The 26472-nt window shown below is 37.7% G+C and overlaps 2 protein-coding genes across 5 annotated transcripts in view; one reads left to right on the top strand and one right to left on the bottom strand.

Moving 5' to 3' along the window:
• TNNI3K (TNNI3 interacting kinase) overlaps window positions 1-26472 on the bottom strand; it is a 319782-nt gene that overhangs the window by 58147 nt on the left and 235163 nt on the right. For all 4 annotated transcript variants that reach the window (XM_059135899.1, XM_059135898.1, XM_059135897.1 and 1 more), the window contains exon 21: window positions 19777-19886. In XM_059135899.1, the coding sequence (XP_058991882.1) occupies window positions 19777-19886 (110 nt within the window). The remainder of the gene's footprint in view (window positions 1-19776; window positions 19887-26472) is intronic.
• On the top strand, window positions 1120-15196 carry LRRC53 (leucine rich repeat containing 53). Its single transcript, XM_059135902.1, is given in 4 exon segments — window positions 1120-1222; window positions 3560-4375; window positions 9218-9733; window positions 12403-15196. Coding segments are annotated over 4 exon segments (3771 nt in total). The 3' UTR covers window positions 14739-15196.

The following is a 26472-nucleotide window of genomic DNA, read 5'->3' as shown; positions in this document are numbered from 1 at the left end:
ATTCCGTAGCACTTATTTCCACATGACTTAACAGATATTTCCATACTGATTTTTGTTGCCCATGAGGGCAGGGATTTATCGTTGTCACTACTCTATCCCCAGTGCCTGTAGCAGTGTTCGGCCTACAGAAAGCATTCAGTACAGAGGGTTGAACGAAGGACAGGATTCATGATTTTATGTTTTATTTACATTTTAATTAATTCTCAAACTATGTTATTATATAGGTAGAGCGTTTTTATTACAATGTGCTTCAGGTTTTCTTTCCCCCCTAGATCAATCATGTAATACATTATAAATACATAGCCTTTTTGTAATATTATATCCAAATGATGTTAACATTTCATTGGAGGGCTGAAAAAGCATAAAAATCATGGTAAAATCTAACATTTCTTAAAGAGAGCATTCCATTGAATTTTTACAACATACTCTATAATATAGGCATGTTATTTCCATTTTAAAAATGAAAAGGCAAAAAATAAGAAAAAATGAATAATTTACCTAAGATACCTTAGTCAGTAAATAGCAGAGCTGAATTCAAAGCGAGGTAGGGCTTATGATCTTGGTGCTCCTCCAGACTCCCTCTCGAAGTATGGCATCTAAATCTGTAAAGAATACTTTGCTGGTGTTTATGTAAGATGCAGTGCCTGAGATTAACTTCTGCAAACTAGAAAGAACGCTGGAGAGAGAGTCAAAAGATGTGAAGTCAAATACCAAATAGCTATGTGACTTTAGGTGGTTTATGAGCCATTCTGAACTTCAGCCTTTCAGCCTCCAGTTGCATTGCAGAATTAAAAGAACTAAATAAGATCATGTATGTGCAAAAGCTCAATAAGCTGTACAGTATTTTGCAGAGTAATTTAGTTTTTAAATAAACTATTCTAAGGGGTGTGCCCTGCATATGAGCTCTCTAAATTTATGGTCAAATGCTTTAGAAGTTTGGTTTAAATTATATACGAATTAAGAATTCTAGCTATTCACCTGGCATCTTGTGAGAACCCAAGGTGGCTCATTACATAGAAGAAATCACCCAAATGCCTCATGAGCTGAACATACTGAAATCATGGTAATAAATGCCAACATCACGATGTGCCTTGTTCTCTCCTTTCAGGTGGATGGCTCATGCTCTTTGCCATCGTACTGAGGCTGGTGGCAGCTTGTCCTGCGTCATGCGTGGTTTGCACCAGAGATGTAACCCTCTGTCAACAGCTAAACTATATAGTAGGTAATAAAACCAATAGCTCTAAAAAGCAGTGTTAAGTGTATCTGGCGAATTTGCTGCCGAGGCTTGCCTTGTGTTGAGTGCTCTCTCGGCTCAGCCTGATAGAGGTAAACTTTCAAAGGGCAAGCCTTTCTCAGTGAGGAGAGACTGGTCACATTATCTTCCTGTTTCTGGTGGTCTCAACCAAAACTATGGCAAGACGTTAAGTTACCTTCAGAGGTAGCTGCGATATTTTGCTATTACAGAAGAATACTACCATTTCATGCGGCCACACACATTTTTTAATAATAGAAAAAAAATAAATCACTTTAATTATATTTTTGTCCATCCTTCGTGCAGTTTGGAGCCCTATCATTTGCTGGGAAAAATATCAATGAATCAGAAACCTGAACTGCAATTGTTCAGCATTAGTAAGATTAAGTGATGTACTAGCAAAACAGATTATTATCAAAGTGCATCTAATTTTGAAAGTCTAGTCTTTTTTTATTGGTGGTAAATGAGCTGTAGAAATGCTAACAAGATACACTGCCTGTATTCATTACATATTGCTTGCTTAAGTCAACAATTTAATAAGACACCTTATTAACAAATTTGAGGAGAATGTGATTTACATCCTGATATCCAAGAGAAGATAAACAAGTTATAAGCTCTGCCAATGGAAAATTTTCAGAAACAAGTCTGAGTTAAGATGGAGTGAAAGAAGACAATTTCATTTCTAAAATCCTATGACTCAATGAAAATTAAGAGAGAGAAGTTATCGTCATCCCTGACAGGAGAGAGACCGTTTCAAGGGTAGTTGGTTGTACACTGTTTCCAATTAGTATTGAAAACACTTAAACAGTAAACTCCTATCCTCTCAAATAGATTTCCTGACTTCACTACATTTTTTTTTTTTCCCCTGATCAGAGATAGCTGAAGTCTGTAAGAAACATTGCAGCACCTCTATATCTTCCTTCTCATTTACGGAATGCCACATTCACGAAGTTAAATTTCATAAACACAGAGTAGTAAATGGATGACTTGTGAGTGGAGCTCGGGTTTATTCCTAGACAAGAAGTAATTGACAGAATCAATAGCCTCTTCCCTCAGAGTCGACAAATCCCTAGAGAACTGGGGATCCATAAAAATAAAACTCCCTTAACCCATATCAAAAACAATACTGAGAGAAACAAAATGCTAAACTGGCCAGAATTAATAGAGTTCAAATAATCAGCAATAAATACTATACAGAAAAAGACCACAGTTTGAGCTTGTTTGTGCTATAGAGATGGGAGCAATTCTTCCAAAAGAAGACACCATGAAAATCCCTTTTTCACATTTTTGAAATCTCTTTGTTTCAGCAGTACAGTCTGAATTTCATAAGGGAATTGTGATTTGCTTCCCCCCTGGTTGATTGTTCTAATATCACCTGTAGACCTCCCAGGGACAATGGACTCTTCCATCTTTATGGCACTGTCATTTGCAGTCAAAACAATTTTAGCATGATAAAGATGTGTTACAATAACTCCTGATTATAATACATCTTTATTGAGTTAAAACGCTTTGATTTCTAATGACAGAGCAGTGATAGCTCTGAGGTGATTATGGTGAAGGGATTTAACAGTTGGAAGCCCTGAGTACCACCTGTCATCACATGATGTACTTCATTGGAGGGAACAGATATTAGAGTGGAGGCCAAGATGGCCCAGACTATAATGAGAACTCCACTGACAGATCCTCAGTTCGTCTGGAGAGAATAGAGATCCTCACTGAGTTGCCAACTTTTAGCCTGGAGCTAAAAAGCAGAAACCAACACTCCTTCTCACTCCTCCCACCCAACTTCTACCTTTAGGTTTGAGAGAAAAGATGACTGAGTTCACAGCATAAATATACACTGCTCGTGGAAAACTGGCCATGAAACTTAGACACATGCGTGGCTCATGGATAAATCTGTCTTGGGCTGGCAGGCCTGGAGTGGGTCAGTACACAGCCTCACAGAGAGGAAGCCTAAAATGCCACTTTCAAAAACAAAACCAAAAATAAAACCAAATTCAAAACCAAAAACAAAAATTGATGGTGATAATTCCAAACAGTGAATTAACTTTGACATCGAAAGGAACAGATGGGTTTATGTTTCTCAAATAAACATGTCATAGAAACAAAGAACATAAAAATCCATCATTCTGATAAAGAGCCAGCTTCCCCTTAAACCGAGAAATCAGGGAATTTTTTTCATTTTGTTTGTTTTTCTTACCCAGGTGGTAAGATTGTTCAGAGGGCACTGAGTATCTTTGCTCTCCACTGCACTCCCCTCCCGCTTGTGTGTATCTTGCTGCTAGTTTGTGCTTTTCTTCCCCACAGCAGCCCCTGCGACCACGAAGGTTTTAATCATCACTGATGGATACCTCTCCGCCATAGAGAGCACAAATCTCTCCCTCTTGTTTAATCTTGCCTTGCTCTCCTTGAGCAGAAATGGCATCGCGGACGTTCGGGAAGATGCCTTGCATGGCCTCTCAGGGTTGCGGACACTGTTGCTGGAGCACAACCAAATATCCAGCTCTTCGCTTACTGATCTCACCTTCAGCGAGCTTCACGGTCTGCAGGTGCTCGTGCTTAGCAATAATGCTCTGCATACCCTTCGGGGGTCCTGGTTCCGGAACACCAAGGGCCTGACTCGGCTCCACCTGGATGGGAATCAGATCACTAACCTGACAGGCACTTCCTTCGGAGGCGTGAAGCTGCACCGTCTTAGGCATCTGGATTTATCTAACAATTTTATTTCCTACATTGGGAAAGATGCTTTCCAGCCCTTTCCTCAACTACAGGAAGTGGACCTTTCTCGAAATAGGTTGGCCCACATGCCAGATGTTTTCACTCCACTGAAGCAGCTAATCCTTCTGAGTTTAGATAAGAACCAGTGGAGCTGCTCTTGTGATCTCTACCCCCTTGCCCGGTTTTTAAGAAACTATGTTAAGTCTTCGGCTCGCATGCTCCGGAATGCCCAGGACCTAAGTTGTCAGCCATCTGCCGCGGCTGTGGCCACCGCAAAGAGTGTGCTAAAGCTGTCTGAGACCAACTGTGACTCCAAGGTCTCCAACTTCACTCTGGTTTTAAAGAACAGAAGTCCCCTCCTCCCGGGGCAGGATGTGGCTCTGCTGACTGTCCTTGGCTTTGCAGGTATGCCGGGGAGAAGTGTGCCCAGCTCATTTCCATGCTCTTAAAATACACTAAATGATGCCTTTCCCAGGCGATTTGGGGAAATTTTCCAGGGCTTGTGGAAGGGAGAGGTTGTCAGTAGATGTGGGAGGATGTTGATTGACCTGGAACAGGTTGTAAGAATTTCCTGTTGCAGAGAAGCTGTGTAACAGAGGAAAGGGTCTTGGACCAGAATTCAAGAACTCTAGTCTTAGTATAATAACCACTGTAATTCCGAGTCAGTCACCTTACCATTCAGATTCAGTTTTCTTGTCTGTAATGCAGGAATAGTATCTACATTTTATCAATTTCCATTTGTCACGAAACACTGGGACATTCATTAAAACACTAGAAATAGGGATTAAAAAGTGATGAGACATTGTCTCTTTCTTCAAGGTGCTCTCGTCCGTGTGCCCCTCTGTGGTATAGTAAGAATCAGTGGGCTTAACCAGGTGCACGAGGAGTTGGTAGTATGGAAATCACATGCATCCTGCTCTAGAGTGCTTGTACAGCACAAACATTTAGTGTATGAGCTCTGCAGTTAGATCACCCAGGTTTGAATCCTGACTGCCCTCTTACTTGCTCTGCGACCTTGGGGAAGTTATTTAACCTCTCTGTGCCTTGCTTTCCGCCTATTTGGGGGTTTTGAATTCTTGTGAGATTTCTGTTTATCAACTCATTCATAAACTTGGCCCATACCTCCCCGGACTGACTAAAGAGAAGATAATTTTCAACTCTTTAATTTTTCTAAGGTAGTTTAAACATCTCTTAACTATACATCAACTATTGTTACCTCTCACTGGGTGAATGATATAAAGTGATACTTAATATCATTAGTCAAAGACCAAATATACATGAGATTTCTTGAGTTATCTACCTGGATGTGTGTTTCCCCCCTATGCTTGCAGTGTGTGGTGAAATCCTTTGCACTTGTGGGTAACCATGGTGATGAGGTGTGTGTGGGGGGTGGGGGGAGTGCCCCAAAGCGAGAACACCAGAGGTTTGCAAATGACATCCAGGACTGAACTGATGTATTTTGAATATGTGCTATAAATAATTGTTCCATAGCAGGTTTCCAGCAAAACTTGAACATCAGATTTTTAACTCCTGACAGTTACACTTTTAATCAGAATAGATGGGCACCAGTGTCCGGTCTAAACAATGGAACTACCATCAGCGGTAATCTGATTCACTTGGAAGTGAATTTAAATCCTCCCAGAAAGATAAATTATTTCAAAAACTATGTAACCATGTCAGTAATTATGTGTGTTAAGAAATAATTTACCATAAAAGACAAAAGCAACAGGGCAGGGAATTTTACTTTAAATGTACTAGAATAGTAGAACTCAAGTGCTAGTTCTACAGAATAATTAATAGATATTCCAATAAAAACATACACAGATGCACATGTAAAACAACATGTTGTGAGGTTCAAAGAGATTTGGGTAATGGTGGATTAAACAAAGTGATGTAGGTTTCTTTACTGCAGCATTTTTCTAATTTCTAATGAGCATTATGATCATTAAGAGGAAGATACAATGTGGAATGTTTCTTAAATTTACTTAATCATTAACTCTTTTTTCACAGAGGATTTCATTAAATTCGTGTTTTGTAGGGCATCATTTTGGAAATATTACAATGGACTAATTTTCAATATCTTCTAGGTATTTTCTGTATCTATTTTCAGAAAAAATTTACTACCAAATTACATTACTATAGAAATGGATATAAATTCTGGAAGATTCAAAGGTTTTGTCAAAATAATAGGAAGCTTATTATGCATGGACAAATTCTGATGAGTTATAAGTATGATTATACACAAGTTATAATGTGTAAAATTATCATTAGGTATCTCTCTGAGTGATTGTTAAAATATTTTTAGGAAATATTTGTCTTAAAAAAATTCCTACTATACAATTTATTCTATTAAGATTCTAGTCCCTCTGAAGTAAAAATGTAATTAATAACCTATAACTGTCGATTGTGGGGAAAAGACTTAGAACTATAATTTGACCCTTGAATCCCTTTCTTTCTTAGGCTGTAGAAAAATCATCAAAATTCCAGAGAATATAAAAAATCAAATTCAGTGAATTGAAAACTAATAAGTGGTTGTTTGGCATCATACTCTAATATCTTAAAACCTCCCATTCTGTGAATTGGTTGATGAAAGGAGAAAGATTTCATGAAGCTGTAACATTTCCAGCAAGGACTTATCATTAAATTTTGCTTTTTGTTGTTGTTGTTTTTCCAACTCAGAAAGATTGTTAGAACACTTTTTAAAAATAGCAACAATGCCCATGGCAATGAAAATTCAACTATCTTCTTAATAGCATGTTCAGCCTGCCTACAAGCTTCATTTGCTGCTTTTTGCTCTCTGCACTGATAGAAAGTGACCATACCTGAGCAATGCGATGCACACACCCTTCTAGCATCAACAGCAGGACAGTGAGTAGATCCTTGCCATTTAGATGCAATTAGAGGGAAAACTTCACCCTATAATCAGATTATGCCTACTCTCATTTCAATGGCTGATGCATGTGTTTAAGAAAATTTAGATCTTTCTTTTCTTTATTATTTGGCTTAGTAACTGCATCAGCCATATCAAGTGATAGTATGGACTTTCTCTCCTCCCACACACAACAGCTGAGTCTTCTAGGACCTAATAGGGAATATCAAAATGAAACAACAGCAGTAGGAATCATAACCATAAACCACAATGATGATTCACTGAACCTATGATCAAAGTTTACTATGTGTTACATGTCACATATATTATCTCATTTAATTACTGAGTGGTATTAATCATTCTCATTTAATAGGGGAGAAAAAATAAGGCTCAGAGAGGTTAGAAAACTTGCTCAAGGAAGGTGTCAGAACAAAGCTTTGAATCCTGAGTTTTCTTACTCCCTGTAAGACATATGAAGTGTTTCTAAAATTTTATTATTTTTGTATGTTTTTAATATTTTAAAGCCAAAAGTCTTTTTTGGAATTACCCTAGCTCTAGGCAATAAAGGGTCTGATCTAAGTTTTGCTATTGCTTTTAAAAAAATTGTTGTGTCTTTAATAGAGATTAAGTTATGTCAAAATGTGATAGTACTAAGAATATACTATCACAAAAAAATTAAAGTGGGGCTTATAAGACCTCAAGATCTGGTAAACTACCTAAAGCTTGATGGTTTTTACCAGAGGCTGCTATTCACTTTGGTTAATCTTCATCTTTAACAGAAAAATGAAGAAATCATGGCCTGATACTTTCTCTTTTCTTTCAAGTTCAAAAAATATCATGTTTTCATTAAATTGTCTGCAGTAGAGGGAACCAGGCATGGTGCAATCAATCAAAAAGTCTAAAATGTTGACCTCATCTCTTTCACTGTCCTCATTTCCAGAGTCAGGAAACTGAGTTCTCCAGGGGAACTGACTTGCCTAAGGTCACACAGCAATTTGTGGTCAGAGCTGGACTTAGAAAACAGAGCTCCTAACTTAGTTGATACTGACACCATGTCTACCCCATCACCATTTTGGAGATTTGTAAAGTTAGACCACTCAGTGCATTTCATTAAGAAAACTCATAAACAGAATCCCTTCTGTTTACTTAAGAATATTCAATAAACATTCCGGTAAGCCTGTGTGAGAGTTGAGGGTACTGGAGATAAGATGTCGAACAAGACTGTAAAGGTCCATTTTCTCTCAGCACTTAATTCTAGCAGGGGAAGACAGACAGTGAACGAGCAAGCAAGTAAGCAAACACAGTAATTTTATACTGTTATAAGGGCTAAGAAAAAAGGAAATGACTAGGACAGAGAGGGAAGTGGGGTATAACTCTAGAGACTTTGGTTTGAACATCTAGGCAGTTGAGCATGCCTTTTGTCAAGATGGGAAACGGTGAAGTAGAAACAGGTGAGACTCTGTGTGTGTTTGAGAAACACTACCCTTTGCAGGTTTATTCAGAGGATAAGTTATACATACGTAGAACATGAACGGACAGTTCCAGACAGTCTGAGATTAGATGTCAGTCATGATTTTGTGGGAGTTCATAGAAGGGAGTGATCTTTGCAAGATGGAAAAAACAGCAAAGGTATCGAGAAATTCAGAGGTACAGATTTAGTTTTTAAAGGATAAATAAATTTAGAAAAAAATTCAAATAAACAGAGATAAGGGAAAAAACTGCAAGAGTCACAAAACCTTGTGTATGTGAGGGGCATACACAAAACCTTAGAAATACCTTAAGACTAGTGAACTGAAGAGTTTGAAATACAGTGTTTAAATAATGAAAAATGAAAAATTAGGCAAAGGAGGGAGGTTACAGCCAGATTGCGCTGAGACTTGGATGCCCAGGGATTTGGCCTTTATGCTAATCAGAAGTCAATGACTTTTTCTGGGGTAGGGGGTGAATCTTAGGGATGAAAAAAATACAACAATAGGAGGGGGTTATGATATATGGGAATTTCAGGGTATGTACTAAATGTAGTCTACTATTTCCTAATAAGAAATAGGAAATTTGGTTTCCTACAGGCAGAAGATTTTAATGCAAGAATGATTTTATCTTGAATGAATCTCAGTCCATGAAAAAAAACTCCTTTTTTCCACCAAAGGCATTCCAGATGGTATTTTTCTTATAATTTTTAATAGGCTACAAAGAGAGCTCCAAATTAACAGACAGAACAATGTTGATTAAACAGCCTCTGTCTGCATTGGTAGACAGACTTCCCACCCATTCTGATGCCCTTTAAACCATTAACCTTGATATTTGCGGATTTCACATTTGGTGATTTATATGTTTCTTCCTTTGATGTTATCTTTTAATGGTCTCTCTATTTGTCACAGGAGCTGTTGGTCTCACTTGCCTAGGTTTAGTTGTATTTAACTGGAAACTCCAACAAGGCAGAGCAAATGAACACACATCAGAAAACCTTTGTTGCAGAGCCTTCGATGAATCCCTGTGTGCTCATGAGGCAAGAAATTACCACGCTAAGGGATACTGTAACTGCCACTTAACTCAGGAAAACGAGATAAAGGTCATGTCCATTGTGGGGTCCAGAAAGGAAATGCCACTTTTACAGGAAAACAGCCATGAAGCAGCACTGGCCTCTGAGTCCACAGCCCCTGATGGATCATTTAGAAACCTGAAAGGTAAAGACCATGGGGCAGACAGCACTTTCTTCTGCTTTGGTGGCAGATTGCTGCAGTCAGGATGTTCAGAGCCTCCTGGGAATATGGCAGCTTTTAATGAAGCAGGCTTACTTACAAGACATTGTCCAAAGAGAGTTAAAGAGCTAAGGAATCATGAGCCTGGGGAAGTCCAACCTCCAACTTTGCCACAGCATGTAACAAGAACAATAGGTGAGTTGCCTTGTTTCAGAGGATCCCACTGTTTAAATTCCTCCAAAAGACATAATTTCCTTAAAAGTAGAATGCTATAAAAATCATTGTGTCATACCAGTCTGTCCTTCTTCTAAAGATACTAGATCTGTATGTATCTGCATGTATGTTTGGGGTAAGGTGTAGATGAGGACTCCCCCACCCTCAGGAGCTGAGAGTAAGTATATCTTATGCCTGTTGGAAAGTGAGTTTGTGACCCAACATCTAACAAGTTTCTTTTTCTTCTCCTCCTCCTCCTCCTCCTCTTCTTCTTCTTTTTTTTTTTTTTTTAAAGAAAAGCAGGCTTTTAAATAGCAATATGCTGTTAAGATTTATGGGAGGCTGAGTATCGGCTTCTATTCCGACATCCTTCGAGCTCTAATGCCAATTCTGCAGTAAGCAACCTTCTCAGAGCATGACATGTTAGAAGAATGGGCCTTCTAATGCTAGTGATTCATTTCAGGAATGATGTCAAGACACACACTTTGCTTGCTGAGCTGTCAAGGATGATAACTTTCCAGTCCAGGGAAAGTCAGGACTTAATTCATCGTCCCATGTTGGGAGCCAAGTGAATCTGGCCATGACATCTACCCACTGTACATGGGCAATGTCAATATTTAGGTGGAGGCAATGAATTAAATGTCTTCCTTTTCCTTCCTGAATAGTAAGGTGATGCTTTCAGGCTCAGCAGTGAAAACTTTGACAGCTTTTCTGTAAAGAGGTTCCTGTCATTTATTTGAATTGGTTTACAATGAGCAGAGCTTTCTCTCAGAATATGAATGGTGGAGGTACAGCACCAAGAAATTCTCACTGTCAGGATATGGCCCTTAAGATGGATTTGGGGACAATTGGAAAAGAATGAAACTGTATGTTATTTCATGTGTGGCATAAGGCAGGCCATTGCATTCCCCCGACTCCAGTTCTTACTAGTTTCTAGGGTCTGATGATTTGACTCAAGAGAGGAGTAGCCAAAGTTTAAAAAAAAAAAAAAGTCTGTCATAGAAACCAGATCAGACTGGCTTTATTTTAGAAAGAAAGAAACACTTACCCTTTCAATAGAGCCACACTTCAGGCAGTTGTTTAGCTTTGTCCAATGCCTTAACTTTTCTGTGGGAAACCCTTTTACTGAAGGGAATGTTGTCTCTTAACCATTTAAAACCCAGTCCCTTGTTTCACACAGAGAACACAGTTGTTTGTCAAATCAATACATTTACTTTCGAGAAAAACTTGAAATTCTGCTACATGTCAGGCATTGTACTGGAGATGGAATGATTAGGTATTGGAGGAGAAAACAACCAAGGCCACGTTTGCTTTTGAAGAGAAGTCAGTAAGAGTCAATGTCACTCTTATTATGTCTCCAAACTTGGAAACACAGAATCACAGTATTTCAGGAGTAGGGAAGATTTAGAGATGATAGTTCTGAATATTTATCTTTGAGTCACAGAACTCTCTTGGAATCTGATAAAAGCTAAAATTCTTTCCCCAGAATAATTTTATATCCACATAAAATTCCCATCTAAGTCTTATCTCTTGATACCCATTGAGTAAGTAGCTTCCCCAAGGTCCCCCAGAAAATTGAAGGCAAATCTTAAGAGTCAGATGCTAGTGTGAAGACTAGCTCACGTCTTCCTTTCGATCTCTGAACAGTAATACTCCTTTCTTCCTTTGGATAAAACAAACAACTTCAGAAGACAAGAGAAAGTATACTGAGAAGATGTTATTTTAAACCTAACATGCATTGTACTTAAGAGGATAGGGTTTAGTGTCAGACAGACCTGGGTCAAGTTCTGCCGATATGGACATGTGGAAATGTGATGGGTAGAAGCATTTCACCTCTCTAAGCATCTTTCTTCATCTATGAAAGTGATAGGACAACAGGACTTGTCCAGTGGATCAGATCTCTTGAGAATATTAAATGAGATAATGAAGGTACTGTATTTAGCACAGTGCCTGGCTCTTAGTAGATGCTTAATTAATGGTAAATATTACTATTTTTTTTGTCATTATTATTATTTAATAGGTATCATTAATATCATATTAACATGTATCATTTAAAATTCACAGAGATTCCTGCAATACAGACCAGACCATATTCCAGAATACTCATTCATTTAAAAAAAATATTTAATTAATCCTATATTAAGTGATGGGAAATTAAACAGGTATGGCCTCTGCTTTGATGAAGCCAGTAGTAGTATCACAGGTATTTCTTTTTTGTGGTTGAAGGTATCTTGTGTTTGAAACCTAAACACTACTCAATACAGTATCATGTTCTTCCTAATATTTAGTTCTAACTGGGAAATTAATGCAGAAAACTATTGTGATGGCCATTTGAAAAGAGCTTAGATATTATTCATATTTAAAGCTAACCTAACCAACAACCAATGTAAAGATTTACAACTATGAATGTTTTTATTTCTAATTCTGAACTTTTAATTCAGCATTGCAACTATTAAAATGGGGCCGTAAAGGGTAGCTTTGTAAACTCCCCAAAGTCTTTTGTGGGCTTGGTTAAAAATTAGGAAGTATTCAAGAATTGCCATCATCAGAGGAATCATTTTTTGCACCTTTCATAAGGTTTCTAAGCATCTGTTCGGTTGGGGTAATAAAACTCTGCTCAGTGCTAAATTTCTGCATTTATTGTTCAGCAGATATCAACAATGACACATTCAGGAGGAGATATGCAACATCCGCTTCAGTGTTGGCAAGAGAAAGTCTTGAAAAGCATTTAACAAATGAATCATGGCAGCCTCCAGTAGAAAAAAAAGACAGTGGCTTACAACCTCACAGGCAGAGACATTTTATTACAGGTTCATCATCCCAGCCTTGTGAGCCCGAGGAACACTGTGTACAACAGATCTTACAAAAACATAGATCAAAATATGATGATCCTTATGGACCGTTAAAATGGAGCAGGCCTAGCTATTTTCAGCCAAACAGTTCTCTTATCTGTAAGTATGTGCCCTGTGATCAATTTCAAGATTACGTGAAAGAAAAGAAGCCAAATCGTCAAGAACATTCAAAGGCCAAGAAAGAGCAGATCCAAATTAACAGCGCAATAGAAAAATTCCTTATGAGGGAGGACAGCCCAGAGTTATCAAGGTTATCAACAAAAATCAAGAAAACATATTCCCCTAAGAGGGTTAGCTTCTGTGATCCTGATTTAGTAGAAAAAAATCATCTGGTGATGTCGTCTAAAACATCAACCCACTGGAAACAGCAGAAAACTCAAAGTAGCCCCCTGACCAAGTTGGATCTCAAAAAATGTGGCAATCCTCAGGAGGGAAACAAAGGAGGAAATCGGTCTGCTGATCCACAGATTCCGAAAAAGAAGAGAACCGGTCAATCTGACCTCAAAGGGAAAATTAAAAAACAAAATTCAAGGATAAAATTAAACTCACACCCATTCAGAAAAGTCAAAGTCCATCCAGAAAAATCATTGTCAGAACTCCCAAAGAAATGCAAACAGGTATTGTTACTGCCGCATAAATTACCTAAAGCTTCTCAGAAAGAAGCTGATATAAACCTTGTGTCCTCTGCAGATTTTCCCCAACAGCCAGTGAGTAACAACAACTGTGATAAACTCACTTCAAAGAGCATTCCTCTCAAACATGCTCCAAAGCAGACCCCGTATTACCAACAAGACACTAAAAAGACTCCTCCGCTCAGTGCTAATGACTTACCTGTAGTCACCCAGAGGTCCAGGGAAGGCAACTGTCACCCTAATGGCCTCATTCCTGATAGCAATGCATCAGCACTGCCTCTACCCACACCCATCATAGCTGAACACAGGCAGGCAAGCTCTCAATTTTCAAATGAGCAAGTGGAAGGTGCAACTCCCCTTGCATTGGAAGTACCCAAGTATTTACCAGCTACTTGGGAAAATACAGAAAGTGATGTTTTACCCCCCAGCATTTCCAGGGGGTCTACTGACCAAGGGGCAACAGAGCCCACTGAGCACAGGGAGCAGGACAAATCCAAGATCATTGGGCCAAATCAGTTTTCTTTGTCCCTGGGGAATCAAACACAATTTGTAGATGGCCACAAAATGGATACCAATAAAGAACATACCTTAAATCAAAATGAAACCTTGAAACATGTAGAGCAACACTCAAGTCACACACAACTTGGAAATGAGGAAAAAATGTTGATGCCCAAATGGAATATATCACATCAAATTGTGGAACGTTGTATCATGGATGAGGGAAATGATGTAGGAATAAAACCTCCCCAAAGAGAAACTGATGATTCCGCTCTCATTTCCTCTGAGACACAAGCCACAGGCGACCTAACTTCGATGAAGAAAAATTCTATTCCATACCAAAATAGAACAGAGATTCCCAAAGATATCAGTACTTCTCTTAGTACTCAAGCCATTTGGAATCCAACCAACAGTGACAAAAAAGAAACTGATAGCACAAAGGCATTGCCCAGAGATGATGGCACTGAAATACTAGGGATAAAAATATTAGGGAAAGAATAGAATAAAATGTTGGATGGAAACAAGGCAGATTCTAGTACATTAATTAGGACTGCACAGTTGACCTTAAAAGGTAGTAGAAAAGAAATGCAGCAAACTTGGGAAAATGGAAAAAGTGAAAAACATATGTTGTATGATTCAAGCTCTGCTGAGGCTACTATTACAGCTAAGGATTTGAGTATCACATGTTCCCCGGAAGCTGAAAATAGTCCTCGTAGTGAAATAGATCTCAGAATTAACTGTAATTTGCAAGATTTCGGAGAAGTTCAAAATATTCAACCAGATAAAGATGACAGAGCTCATAAAGGAGGTGCAGTGGCAGTGCAGACACATCTAGTGCTTTCCTCTTCATCAGAGTTAAAAGACATGAGTTTTGAGACGAGAAATAAGGTGCCTCTAATTCCTTGAAGAATAAATGAGACTGGAAGCTCTGCTCCAAAACCTACACTGTATCCGCCATCTGCTGATTGTGCTAATCCCTCACCTTTAGAGGCAGAACTTAACTAATCATCATTTTCTATTTTAGCTTTCTTCAAAAGGACACACAAACACCCCCTAGTCTTTGCAGGCATTCCAAATGCATTCTTTTGGAGGAAAAGTCCTCAGGAACTCTTGGTTGTCAATGAAGTAAAAGTACATGACTGCATAGAATGCAAAAATCAAAGATGGAGCCAGAAGATAGGTTTGACACATTTAACTGAATTTGCTTCTCTGAGAAATAGAAAAATGGGAAAGAAAAGTTTTGCCTAGTTCTGAGAAAGAAAGCAAACATCAAAAAAAAAAAAAAAAAAGAAAGCCTTAAGCAAATGAAAGATTAAAGAAGAAAAAAGCACTTGAACAGATTTACACTTGATGTTTATTTTATGGAAATTACTATACACATCTCAATTAGTGGTATTACAATATTGCTTTCTACATAGATGATTATATATTCATATTTGTGCCTGATCTGTTTTCCTAATTATGGTATGAAAATAAAAATTGAGCTTTGTTTGTTAACTGTAGTCTAGCTGATATGCATATTCCTATATTTCAACCATTTGCAACTGTTATGTTGACAATTATCCTAGATCTTAAGTAGAGTTTTTAAAACCTATTATTTCTCTAAGAGAAAAAAAAAAAATTAAGGATTTCCAGGGGATGTAAGCTAGTTCTGTAAAACTTGTAAAATCCTCTAAATCCACTAGGTGGCGATCTCGGCTTCAATCATTTTAGAAGAACAAATGGAGCTTCAAGATCAACACAATGGATCCTGAACAAAGGGAATTTTAACAAGCTTTATTGCCAATTGTTATTAACTTAAGATTTTGAAAACTAAATAACCTATTAGTATGTAAGTTTTCAAGGCTTGATCTCTTGAGTTTAGCATGTCACTATTGTTTGGTGTGAGTATTCTTCCTTGTGCACAGGAATTAAATGTCCTTATAAATATGAGATTTAAAAGCAATAGTAGAATAAGCTTCTCTCATTCAAAGCCACATTTATTGGAAAGATAGAGGTATATTCAAACAATTTTATTTTTGATATCCCAGTAAAACATTGAAAGCATACCTTCATGCTATAGAATATTACATTTTACCTTTCCTAGGGGGAAAAAGGTAGTACTTTCTCTTCTTCTATCTATATCTAATATATTTTTACATATTTTATATATTTATGTAGTCTCTAATATAGTTTTATATAACAGGATCTTTATATCTGCTTCCTGCAATATTTGTATAGCCTAAAAGACTATAGAACAATGTAAATTCTGCTTACATGCTCTGCCTATCTTCTGTTTTCTTTCCTATTCAGAATTGCCAGCAAATGATGTAACTTTCTTATTTTGAAACTCTCTAACCTTATTCCCTCTCTTCTTTCTGTTTTCTCCTTGGATTCAAAATTTCCTTGCTTTTAACTCCAACTCCTCTCCCCTCTATTTTTGTTCAGCTTCTCTGCCTGAGCTTAGCTCCTATGCCATCTGTCTGCCTCCCCTGATCCCACTTCATTCGGTTAAGCGCCTTTAAGGTGAGAAGAGCATCTACGCCAACTTCTTGCACAATCACTTCATTCTAATTGATAGTTTCCTTAGCTTTGTAGACCAGGTTAGTTTTTTTTTAATCTCTTGGTAGCTATCTTTCTTTTTTCCTTTTTTTATTATTATTTAAAAAAAATCCCAAAACCAAAAAACAAAAACCATCTTCACCTTAAAGCAGAGCACTTGGCTTTTTCTCCCACTGCCAACAATATCCCTGATACCTAAGAGCCTAAGGAGTACTGTGGTCACTGGCTAATTCTCAGAAGGCGGTGATGATGACAGCTCTCCTGGGCTCCTTCCTCTTTGCCATTTCCTAAATCCAGTCTTTCACCTCCTTAGGATGTTGTTTGCTTTGAAGTAGTTCTCACGTTTGCCCTTGCTCCTGAATCCCCATGGTAACCATTGTAGTCTTTGTCTTGTAATCAACTGGATTAATGCAACAACAGCTCAGCGCACGCTCAGACTTCAGTGTCTTTTGCTCCTGTTTCAGCCCGCTGGTTCTCTGCCTTTACTGGGCACAGATCCGGCTGAGGTGCTTGTTAAATGCAAAGTCCCAGGCTCCATCCTAGACATTTTGATGCAGGAGCTTTAGAATAGGGCCCCAGAATCTTCTTTTTAACAAATTTTTCCGGGTAAACTGGAGTATGTAATATGCAGCCCACACGTTAAGAAACAATGCTCAACTACCCCAATCATACTAGAAGATAATTCAGTGCCTGTCTCACTATAGGAACCACATGCAATTCTCTGAGTAAGTTATCAAATCTTTTCATGCCAAGTTCAGCTGAATTTTCAAAAAACAATTACTTTTATCATATTTCTGCAACTCTTTAGGGACAAAAATATAGTTGCCTGGGATTTCATATCTGCTTTTCTCACTGTCCTTTTCTGTCTTTGTAGGTCTTGACTAAGAAGACATATATAGGAGATAATAATATGGTTCAAGTTTAAGGAGTGAAGCAAAGACAAATATGAAAGAAAGAATGAGTAATGAAGTTGATAACCTAGAGAGCAAGGACCAGGAGAGCATGGTGTTAGTGTCTCATATCTAAAGATGAACTTATTTCAAATGATGGTATGGAGAGCTAACCCCTCAGTCGCTACAAGCTTCCCATACCTAATAAGCCTCTCCCTTGTGTCCTTTCTCCCAGTGAATTTGCACACCTTCTCTTTGCTTGGACTGTTTTTCTCTCTCACCAAACTCCTGTTTATGCTTGTGACCTCAGCTCAAGTGTCTCTTCTTCCAGGAAGCCTTTCCTGACCTATATTATCTCTTTGTCCTGTACTTGCCAATTCCTTTAGTATGCATTCTCATCTACTCTTGTTTTCCTCAGTCTGGCTTATAACTATAAAATCATTTGTTTATTCAATTTGTCTCCATTTGGCTACTAGACCTTACTGAGGCTCCCTGGAGCATAGGTCTCCACTGAATCCCCAGCACTTGTTCGTGGGGCTGTGTGGAGACTCCATAAGTCACTGTTGAAGGAAAGAACAAGAACTAGCCCACCATTTCCCTTTTCCTCACCACTGAGCCTGCTCACACAGTGAAGACGCTATTGAGATGGGCACGGCGATGATGTTTCAGGCATATCACATCCAGCAGCTCAACTTCATGATGCTGAGATGGAAACCACAGCCAAGCCAGGGCCCACCTGACCGGCAAGCCCAGACACAGCTGGCTAGTCAGAGACTTTGCTTCCTACTATGCCTTTCCCCCATCCTTCTCCAACTGCATTCTCAGAGCCCAGGCCCTGGACTGATTGGTTTTGCTGCTTACCAATGAAACTTTTCCACTAAACACTTGAGTTTTGGGTTCTTAGTATTTTTTTTTTTTTTTAACTTTAAGCATACCCTCCTTTAGCCCTGATCTGGTTCTCTTATTTCCTAATGTGTTATTTGTGACATCCATTCTACCTCCCCAAAAATACTTTTAGAAGTTGCTAATGACTTGCTTTTATCTTCAAATGAAAACTTCCATATATTCCCAATTTATAATCATAAACATGAAGAGTCCATTAATAAAAGCAAAAGGGATACCCTTGACAGTTTTTTAAAATTTTACTTTACATTTTTTGTTATACTTTATGTTATATACACTAAAGAGAAAAGGAAATTTCAGATTAGCTTTTTTGACATACTTATTCCTAGAAAATATGCCTGAGGTTCATATTGAATCAGCAAGGAAAGCTTTTCCCAAACTATTTTAAGCCATATAATTTTCAAGACAAATTATTTTTTGGACACTGCAATTCAGATGAGGATGTTGAAGGCTTTGATAAGCAATAGTGGTGCTCACTGATGTACTCAACAAATATTTTTGAACATCTACTAGGGATGGTTCTAGGTGCTGAGGTTGTAGCCACAAACAAAACAAAACAAAACAAAATCCCTGCTTTCTGGTAGTGAGAAAAGATTCAACACCAATAAATACACAATCTGCGAAGCAGAATGGTCAGGAGAAGAGATTACTTCTTTTGAGGTTACTCAATCCGCATGCCATAGTAATCTTTATTTTTCTTCTTAAGAGTCTCCATGTATGTTTGTGCAGTTGGGTAATGACTTGGTCTGGGTTTTACCTTTAGAAAAAAGAAGTGGGGAACTTGGCTTTCTCCTTCCAAAATCTAGACTGGGGCTTATTCTATTTCTCCCTTGGTGAGGTACTTCCTGAGTTAACAACAGCTAACTAATGTGAACTAATTCCCTCTACTCAGGGCAGAAGAATCAATGTGGGCTGACGTTAAAACCCAAGGATTTCAATAGACAACAAAACATGCTGGCAGGGAGGGTCTCAGACACCGTGCTAAACAGTATTATCAAGAGAGAAGTTGAGGAGTTTCCTCGTTTGTCAGACATTCTCAAAATGTCTGGTACAGATAAGAAGAATCCTGTCTTGTAAACAAGTGGTCTGAGATTTCATGCTGGGATAATAGGAGTGTAACCCTTAATATTTTTAGATCTATGATCATATTTAATTTTTTTCTCTGTTCACATATCCTCCTTTATTGATTCCGTCCATAGTCTCGAACCCTCCATCTGCGTTCCTAAATGCTTTATCACATTACTGCTTAAAGAATTAGGGAAGGACTAGGACTTGGTCTCTGGCCTCCCGCTTGAGCCAGTGCAACTAAAGACCACTTGTCACGGAGTCTCCGCTAAAGGTCTGCCTCATGGTGAAAAGCCAACACAAATCCGTCTTGTGCCAAACTTCTTTCTTCAGAAAATGACTAAGTATGGTTCAAGTGTAGTTAATAAAATTGCAGCTGAGATGAGGCTGTGACTCATCTGTCATACTCTGGTCTCTCTTTTGCTAATCAGTTGTGAGAAACATTTCAAAATCAGAGAGCAGCAGCAAAGAAAGATGAGATACTCAGACTTTTGAGGCAATTAGAGACTAAAGAGCAGAAGGCAAATCAGTCTTCCTGCCTTGACAGTCTTAAAATACACACTAAAAGTAGACTTTGGAGTTACACTATTTGTGACAGATTTTGACCATAACACATTTTCTAAGAGGAAATAAGAATTACTCACTTCAGGACATGCGTTCCACCCTCGCATGAGCAGAGATGATATGGGCTTGGGGATGGAATAGCCAATGGGAGGTCTGATGTGGTGGTAAGCCATGTCTGCTGCAGCAGCCGCTAGGAACCAAACGAACATGTCAGTTCTGAAACCCACATACTTGCCCCAAGAAGCATATGAACAGACAAACAAAAAGTCATCAAGAATCAATCTGTGCAACATTAGCAGGGACTCAAAGATAGCTCTATGCAGGTGTTTTTTTTTTTTTTTTTTTTTAATGCTTAAACAAAATGTTGGATAATTTGATACTATCAGTTTATCTTTATAATTGTCCATTCATTCAGTTGTTCACTCATTCAACAAATTGGGAGCGGAGGGAACACAAAGAGGATCAAAGAAGCATGCAAAAGAACATACAGAGAGCAAGCAGTTTGGGGTGTGTGTCTGAAGGGTATACACATAATGTTATAGGAAGTAAGGACTGAAAGGCAAACTGGACCAGACGATATACAATGTCATAAATCCAGGCTATAAGAGCTTATCCTGTACTTAGCAAGACGTGGGGTGCCGCTAAACTTTGCAATTCAGAAAGCACCCCTTTAACTTGGGCAAAATAGATGATTTTTTAAGTTTAAATACCATTACTGGTTATAAGAATGTTGGGATTTTAAGATTTAATATTTATAAAGTAGTTACTATTTGCTAAACTTTGTAAGATACCTCAAATCCATCATTTTAGCTAATATCACTCATTGACTCAACTCCCTAGTGTTACCTGTCTGCTTGGATTTCTGAATATTGCTCATCTGAAACTCCCCATTACGGTGTGGTGATGCTTGGGGCTTCGCTGTGGAATCCTGACTGTTGCATATTTTCCTGCTCTGCAACCAGTGATTTCTGTAACTCTCTTGGAAACCAAGTTCATAGGTACTTTCATTAAACATATTTTGTATCAGGCAGCATGGTAGATACATACATAAGCTTTTTCAAACCTCCTAACAATCATTCAAAGTAGGTATTTCTGTGTGTGTGCGTGTATGTAACTAGTTTTTAATTTGTGAAAAAATTAAATATAATTAGTAATTGGTATAACCTCTTGTTCCAGATTCCACGCTCTCTTCAACCACTTCACACTGAAAATACTTTGTAAACAACACCTGAAGCTCTTTTTATTCCTCCTAAAATTGCTCTGCACCGGTGGGAGGCTAAAGTCCCAGGATGTTGACTTCCTCTTTTCCAGGTTGTGATGTCATCAACATCTGTCTGTACCCTAACAACATTTGTGATATGACCTATAACTACTGCCTCTCTTACACTAAAGTTTGCTCCAATTCACTTCTGTTTATAGATTTACTAATTTAGTGAAATTATATGTAAGTTAATCAACATTTTGCTTTATGGATCAGTCGGAATTACTACCTAATTTTGACAAATGTAACATACCTGTTTTCTTTGGAATTTTAGAAACATAATTAGAATAAAATCTTATTCAGAAAGGACAGTTGTTAAAATATTTTGAGTATTCTTATATACTCTTTCTATCATTGAGCTCATGCCTAATCCAGTATATGATTATGTAATATTTTTCCCCTAAATATCAACATTTTTCCAAGTTATTAAACTTCAGGTTAATGTATTTTTAACGACTCTGTATTCTGTATGATTTACTTAATCATTCCTCAATTTCAGGATGTTCAAATTTGGGTATAAACACTTCAAAGTAATCATCTTCAGTATGACTTTCCCAGTTTCACAGACTGAAACTTTATTTATGATATTTTGATATTTATGATATTTTATGATATTTATGATATTTTGAAGGGTAAGATTAACCTGCCAAAGGGCATAGCTGAAGACTTTTGACACATACTGATACACTGTTTTTCTCAAGAGTTGTATTAATTTACACTCTCAATGGCCAATGTGTAAGAGACTTTTCATTACATCTACACCAGTATTAGGCTTTCTCATTTTGTAAAAGATTTTCTTAATATGAGAGGCAAGTGTATCAGCTCATTTCTTGTTGTTTAAATTTTGTTCTTTGATGAATAGTGAGGCTTAATATTTTCCTAAATATTTATTGGTTATTTGTATTTAAAATTTTAAGTTCATTTTCTTTGCCTGTCTGGTATTTTAATATTTCCTTCCTTACAACAGCAATTCTAATTGTACAATTGTTCCAAGTTGAGGGCAGAGTCAGGAATTCCATTTCTACTCTTGTTTTCAATGCCATTTGTAGAATATTTGCATTGTCACATTTGTCAAACTTTTCTAGCCACTATTAGCTACAGTTATATTTGCTGACACTAAGAAAATAAAGAAACAAAAGACAGGTCAAAACATATTTAGGGGGCGCCTGGGTGGCTCAGTGAGTTGAGCCTCTGCCTTTGGCTCAGGTCATGATCTCAGGGTCCTGGGATGGAGCCCTGCATCGGGCTCTCAGCTGGGTGGGGAGCCTGCTCCCCCACCCCCTCAGCCTGCCACTCTGCCTACTTGTGATCTCTCTCTCTGTCAAATAAATGAATAAGAATCTTTAAAAAAAAAAACCCACATATTTAGCAAATGAAATGTCACTTATAAAATGTGTCTTCTGTGTCACAAAAAACTAGGTGTGTTAGGTTTCTCCCATTGGCTACTCTTGACAATTTTTAATTCTTTTTGGCATGAGGTAAATAAATAAGCAAACAAATTAACTAATGCTTAATAATCACTGATCTTTAAACTCTACTTTTTCACCTTATGACCATTTGGATATTGTTGAGCTGGTACAGGTATAAGCACATAAGCCAGTGTAGTGAACACATTTAAACTAATTATACATATCCTAATGGGTGGGGAGGGACTATTCATAAAGTGAGTTAAACTCAGATGCAGGTGCCAAATGTCTCCTCTGAAACCCTTTTAGACTCTAATATCAAGTCTATAAAGATACCTGTTTGCTTCTTGGCACTGCGTCTGGAAAATCAGTTTAAGATGAACGATACTTAATTCTTCATTATTCAAAGCAGATTCTGCAAGGCCTTGGCATCTCCTCCTCCTTTTTGCTTTGTGCACTCTTGGCAGTGATACCACTCATTAGCACCTCCACCAGAAAGTGGGCAATGCAACATGAGGGGTCATGGAATTGAGATTTGTCACCTCTGAGATTACTTTGTCAGTCTTGCCTAAGTGGCCATGTTACACCAACAGCTGGGAAATTTTCTGGTATTCCAGATTCAGGAAAGAGACTGTCAGCCCATTCATCAAATTTTTTACCTTGATTGCTACATAAAATATGTTAAATGATTTATGTACATGTTGGTTTATACTTTTACAAGTGAAACTTTGCTATTAAAAGAGAATAAAGGTAAACTTAAAAATATCAATAACTATTTATTGAGCACCTACCATTTTCTCAGCACTGTGATGATTATCAATGACTGAGCAAAACTTGTAATCTAGCACTAGAGTAGGACTATCTAATAGATCTTTTTACAATGATGGAAATGTTCTGCAGTGTTCAACATGGTAGCATATGCCTATTAAACACTTAAAATGTGGCTATTAAGCACTAAAAAGGTGTGACTGAATAACTGAACTTTTACTTCAGTTTCAGTTCATATAAATTTAAATTTAAGTAGCCACGTGTGTCTCGTAGCTTCCATAGTGGACTGCACAATTTTAGAGCATAGCTTTTTCTCACTCTCATCCTGAATGAGGCTTAAATTAAATAAGATTTTGTGTCAGCCTCAAAAGTTTACATAACCATGGTCTTGATTTGTGGATTTAAGTTCTTTATTGCTTATCAATACTTTATCAAGAAAAAAAGGGATATGACTAGAGATCATCAACAGGCATTCTGTCCGGCATGTGATAACCTTCACTCACTTATTCTCATGAACAGATGTACTGAACATTCCATGTGGGCAATAATAAGCTAACAAAAGAAGTGTTAGGCTTTTCCATAAACTTTGGTAAATGAATGAATAATTTTTAAAGAGATGAATTACTGGACTTTTCACTTCTTTTTATGATTCAATCACAAATTCGGAAAGGTGATCCTTTTTTCCTGAAATGTTCTTGTACGTATCCTCTTTTCTTACATTATATTTAGTGTCCCTTAGGTCTTAGCTTAATGAACTGGCTCTGGGTGCCCTTCCTATGTACTCCCAATAGCACATGGTGCTATTGTAGTATTGTAGTATAATATGGTATTATATTATACTTAATTGCCTATTTATTTGCTTGCCTCTGTAAATCACAAGCTCCTTGAGCTCAGGAATTGTATCTTTTCACCATTGTATCTCCCATGCTTAGCACGATGACAGCTAATCAGTAGCCACCCAACTGATATGCACCAAACAAATCAATAAATGAGGCCGCTCAAAATACGATTTCACTGGAGATAAAAGAGGTCATGGTATAGATGACTCAGTAAACATTTATTGTACAAATAAATAAGGATTATGGATTAATGACAATTGCTATCTTGCTCATTATTATGTCTTTAGGACAGAGCACAATGCCTAGTCACTAAGAAACACCATAGAATGAATATGCTTAGTTTAATATTAAATTATGACACAATTAGGTAAATGATTGAGATCTGGTGGCAAATTTAGTTCATACTTTTATCTTTTTATCAGAACATTTGGGGAGGGAGCTTCTATAAATTGAAACAGTATCACCATTAATAATTGGCCTTGGGGCATCTGGGTAGCTCAGTCAGCTGGCATCTGCCTTGGGCTAGGGTCATGATCCTGGGGTCCTTGGGCTTGAGTCCCACATCCGGGTCCCTGCTTGGCAGAGAGACTGCTTCTCCCTCTACCACTTTCCGCCTGCTTGTGCTCTCGCTTTCTCCCATGAGCTCTCTTATGGCTCCTTCTCTCAAATAAAAATATAAAATAAAAAAAGAAAAGAAAGAAATTCCTTTAACAAGGAAATGTGATGTGGGGGCCTAATTTCCAGTCTGGTTTTGCTTTTAACTCTGTGAGCGATCCTAATTAAGCTAATTTGCCTCTGTGAGTATTAATTTTTGTACATGTAAGATGAAGCCTTGAGGACATCGTGTAATGGTGATAAGCATGGGGTTTGGGGACAAGGAGGCATGCACTTACGTCTTGACTGTCCCTCTTACTGGTGTGTGATGTTGAGCATATATCTTATCCTAATAGAACCTAAACCACAGGTTATTGTTAGAATTAAGGGAGATAGTGTACAGAGAGCATCTGGCACATTGTTGGTTCTCAATAAGCGTTAGCTGTTGTTGCTGTAGTTATTATCATCTACAGAGCTAAGGGTTTCACCGATCCCTTTTACTCTGAATCTAGAGAACTAGATATCTAAAACACTGTTTCTTTTCTGTTCTGTTTAGATCAGAAATCATAGTTCCTTTTGAGGTTTTCTGGGCGTCTGAATACCCAGTAAAAGGTTGCATTGAGTTACTGCAAATTACAAGGCTACAAACCATCTCATCTGTCACCAGCCCTGGCTCATAATGCAATATGGCCACTGTGGAGAGGAGGACCACGCAGCTCTTCGTGGCAAATTTAATTAGCTATATTGCTTATGGATAAATTGGTACTAGATTCTGAATTCCTAAATTAAACTATCACTCTTACGTTTTATAAAAATAAGTCCAGGCATCCATATAAAAAAACATTTTACTTGTAAGCTTTGATGAACATAAACTACAAGAATTTTTTTTTTTTCAGTTTTGATTGTGTGTATGTGTGTTTTAAAAAACACAATTGATTCTACCTTGTTGTTTTTATGGGTTGGGCTTTGGTGAAACAAAGCAAATACGGACCACTCTCCCAGCAAGCGCTAAGACACATTCTTTGTTAAACTGACACTTCTCAATGATGTATCACCAGAGCATATAGCATCTGAGAGAGACCACGAGATTGCAATCTTGAGATTGCACTAAGAATGGCTTAATTTTTTAAACCACATCCCATTCTCATTACAGACTGTCAGAAGAATAGATTAATTTGCACCAATGTCTATTCTCATTGCAATCTTTGTCAGGGTAATGAAGTATTGGAATGTTAATATCAGCTATGTTCATAGAAATATCACCATCCATTGGACTGATTTGATCTTTCCAGTGATCTCTGTAGTGATTGGCTGGCTCTACTCTTTTCAGTGATAAACTGATAAAGATTAGCACAGCAAACACAGGATTTCAGAACTTTGGCTCACTCCTATTTTCCTATTTTCCTAACACATGTGAAAACATAGTCCCCATCATCAAGTGCTTATGCCTTTTAAGGTTATTATATTTAGGATGCTTTAGGATTCTAATCATATATGGAGAAGAACAGCTAATATTTAAACAGGGCTAGCAAACACAAATTGCTACAAATATGGGATCCTGTGATATAACTGTGTCTCTAAATGTACTTAAATTCTTATTTTTTACAATCATATGTGAGACAAAAAAAAAAAATTGCAAGCCATATTTGGCCCCATATTACAGCTTGCAAACCTGAGTTAAAACCTCCATATAAAGTCTCACCGAAATCTGGCTAGAATGAATTGGCAGATGTTCTTAATTTGCTGTCACATCCGAGACTTCGATATAGCTTGGCATTAAAGGAATCCCAGGACACAGAGTTGAGTCTCCTTGTGAACCAGCTGGCATCACAGAGGAAAACAAAAGGAAAACAAGAGGCTTTTTCTTTGGCCTCAAACTATAATCTGAAAGTGATCCACAAAATTTCG

This window comes from Mustela lutreola, chromosome 10 (genome assembly GCF_030435805.1).
Source record: "Mustela lutreola isolate mMusLut2 chromosome 10, mMusLut2.pri, whole genome shotgun sequence".
Classification (NCBI taxonomy): Eukaryota; Metazoa; Chordata; class Mammalia; order Carnivora; family Mustelidae; genus Mustela; species Mustela lutreola.
Note: the sequence above shows the minus strand (reverse complement) of the source record. Positions and strands in the feature narration are given on the sequence as shown.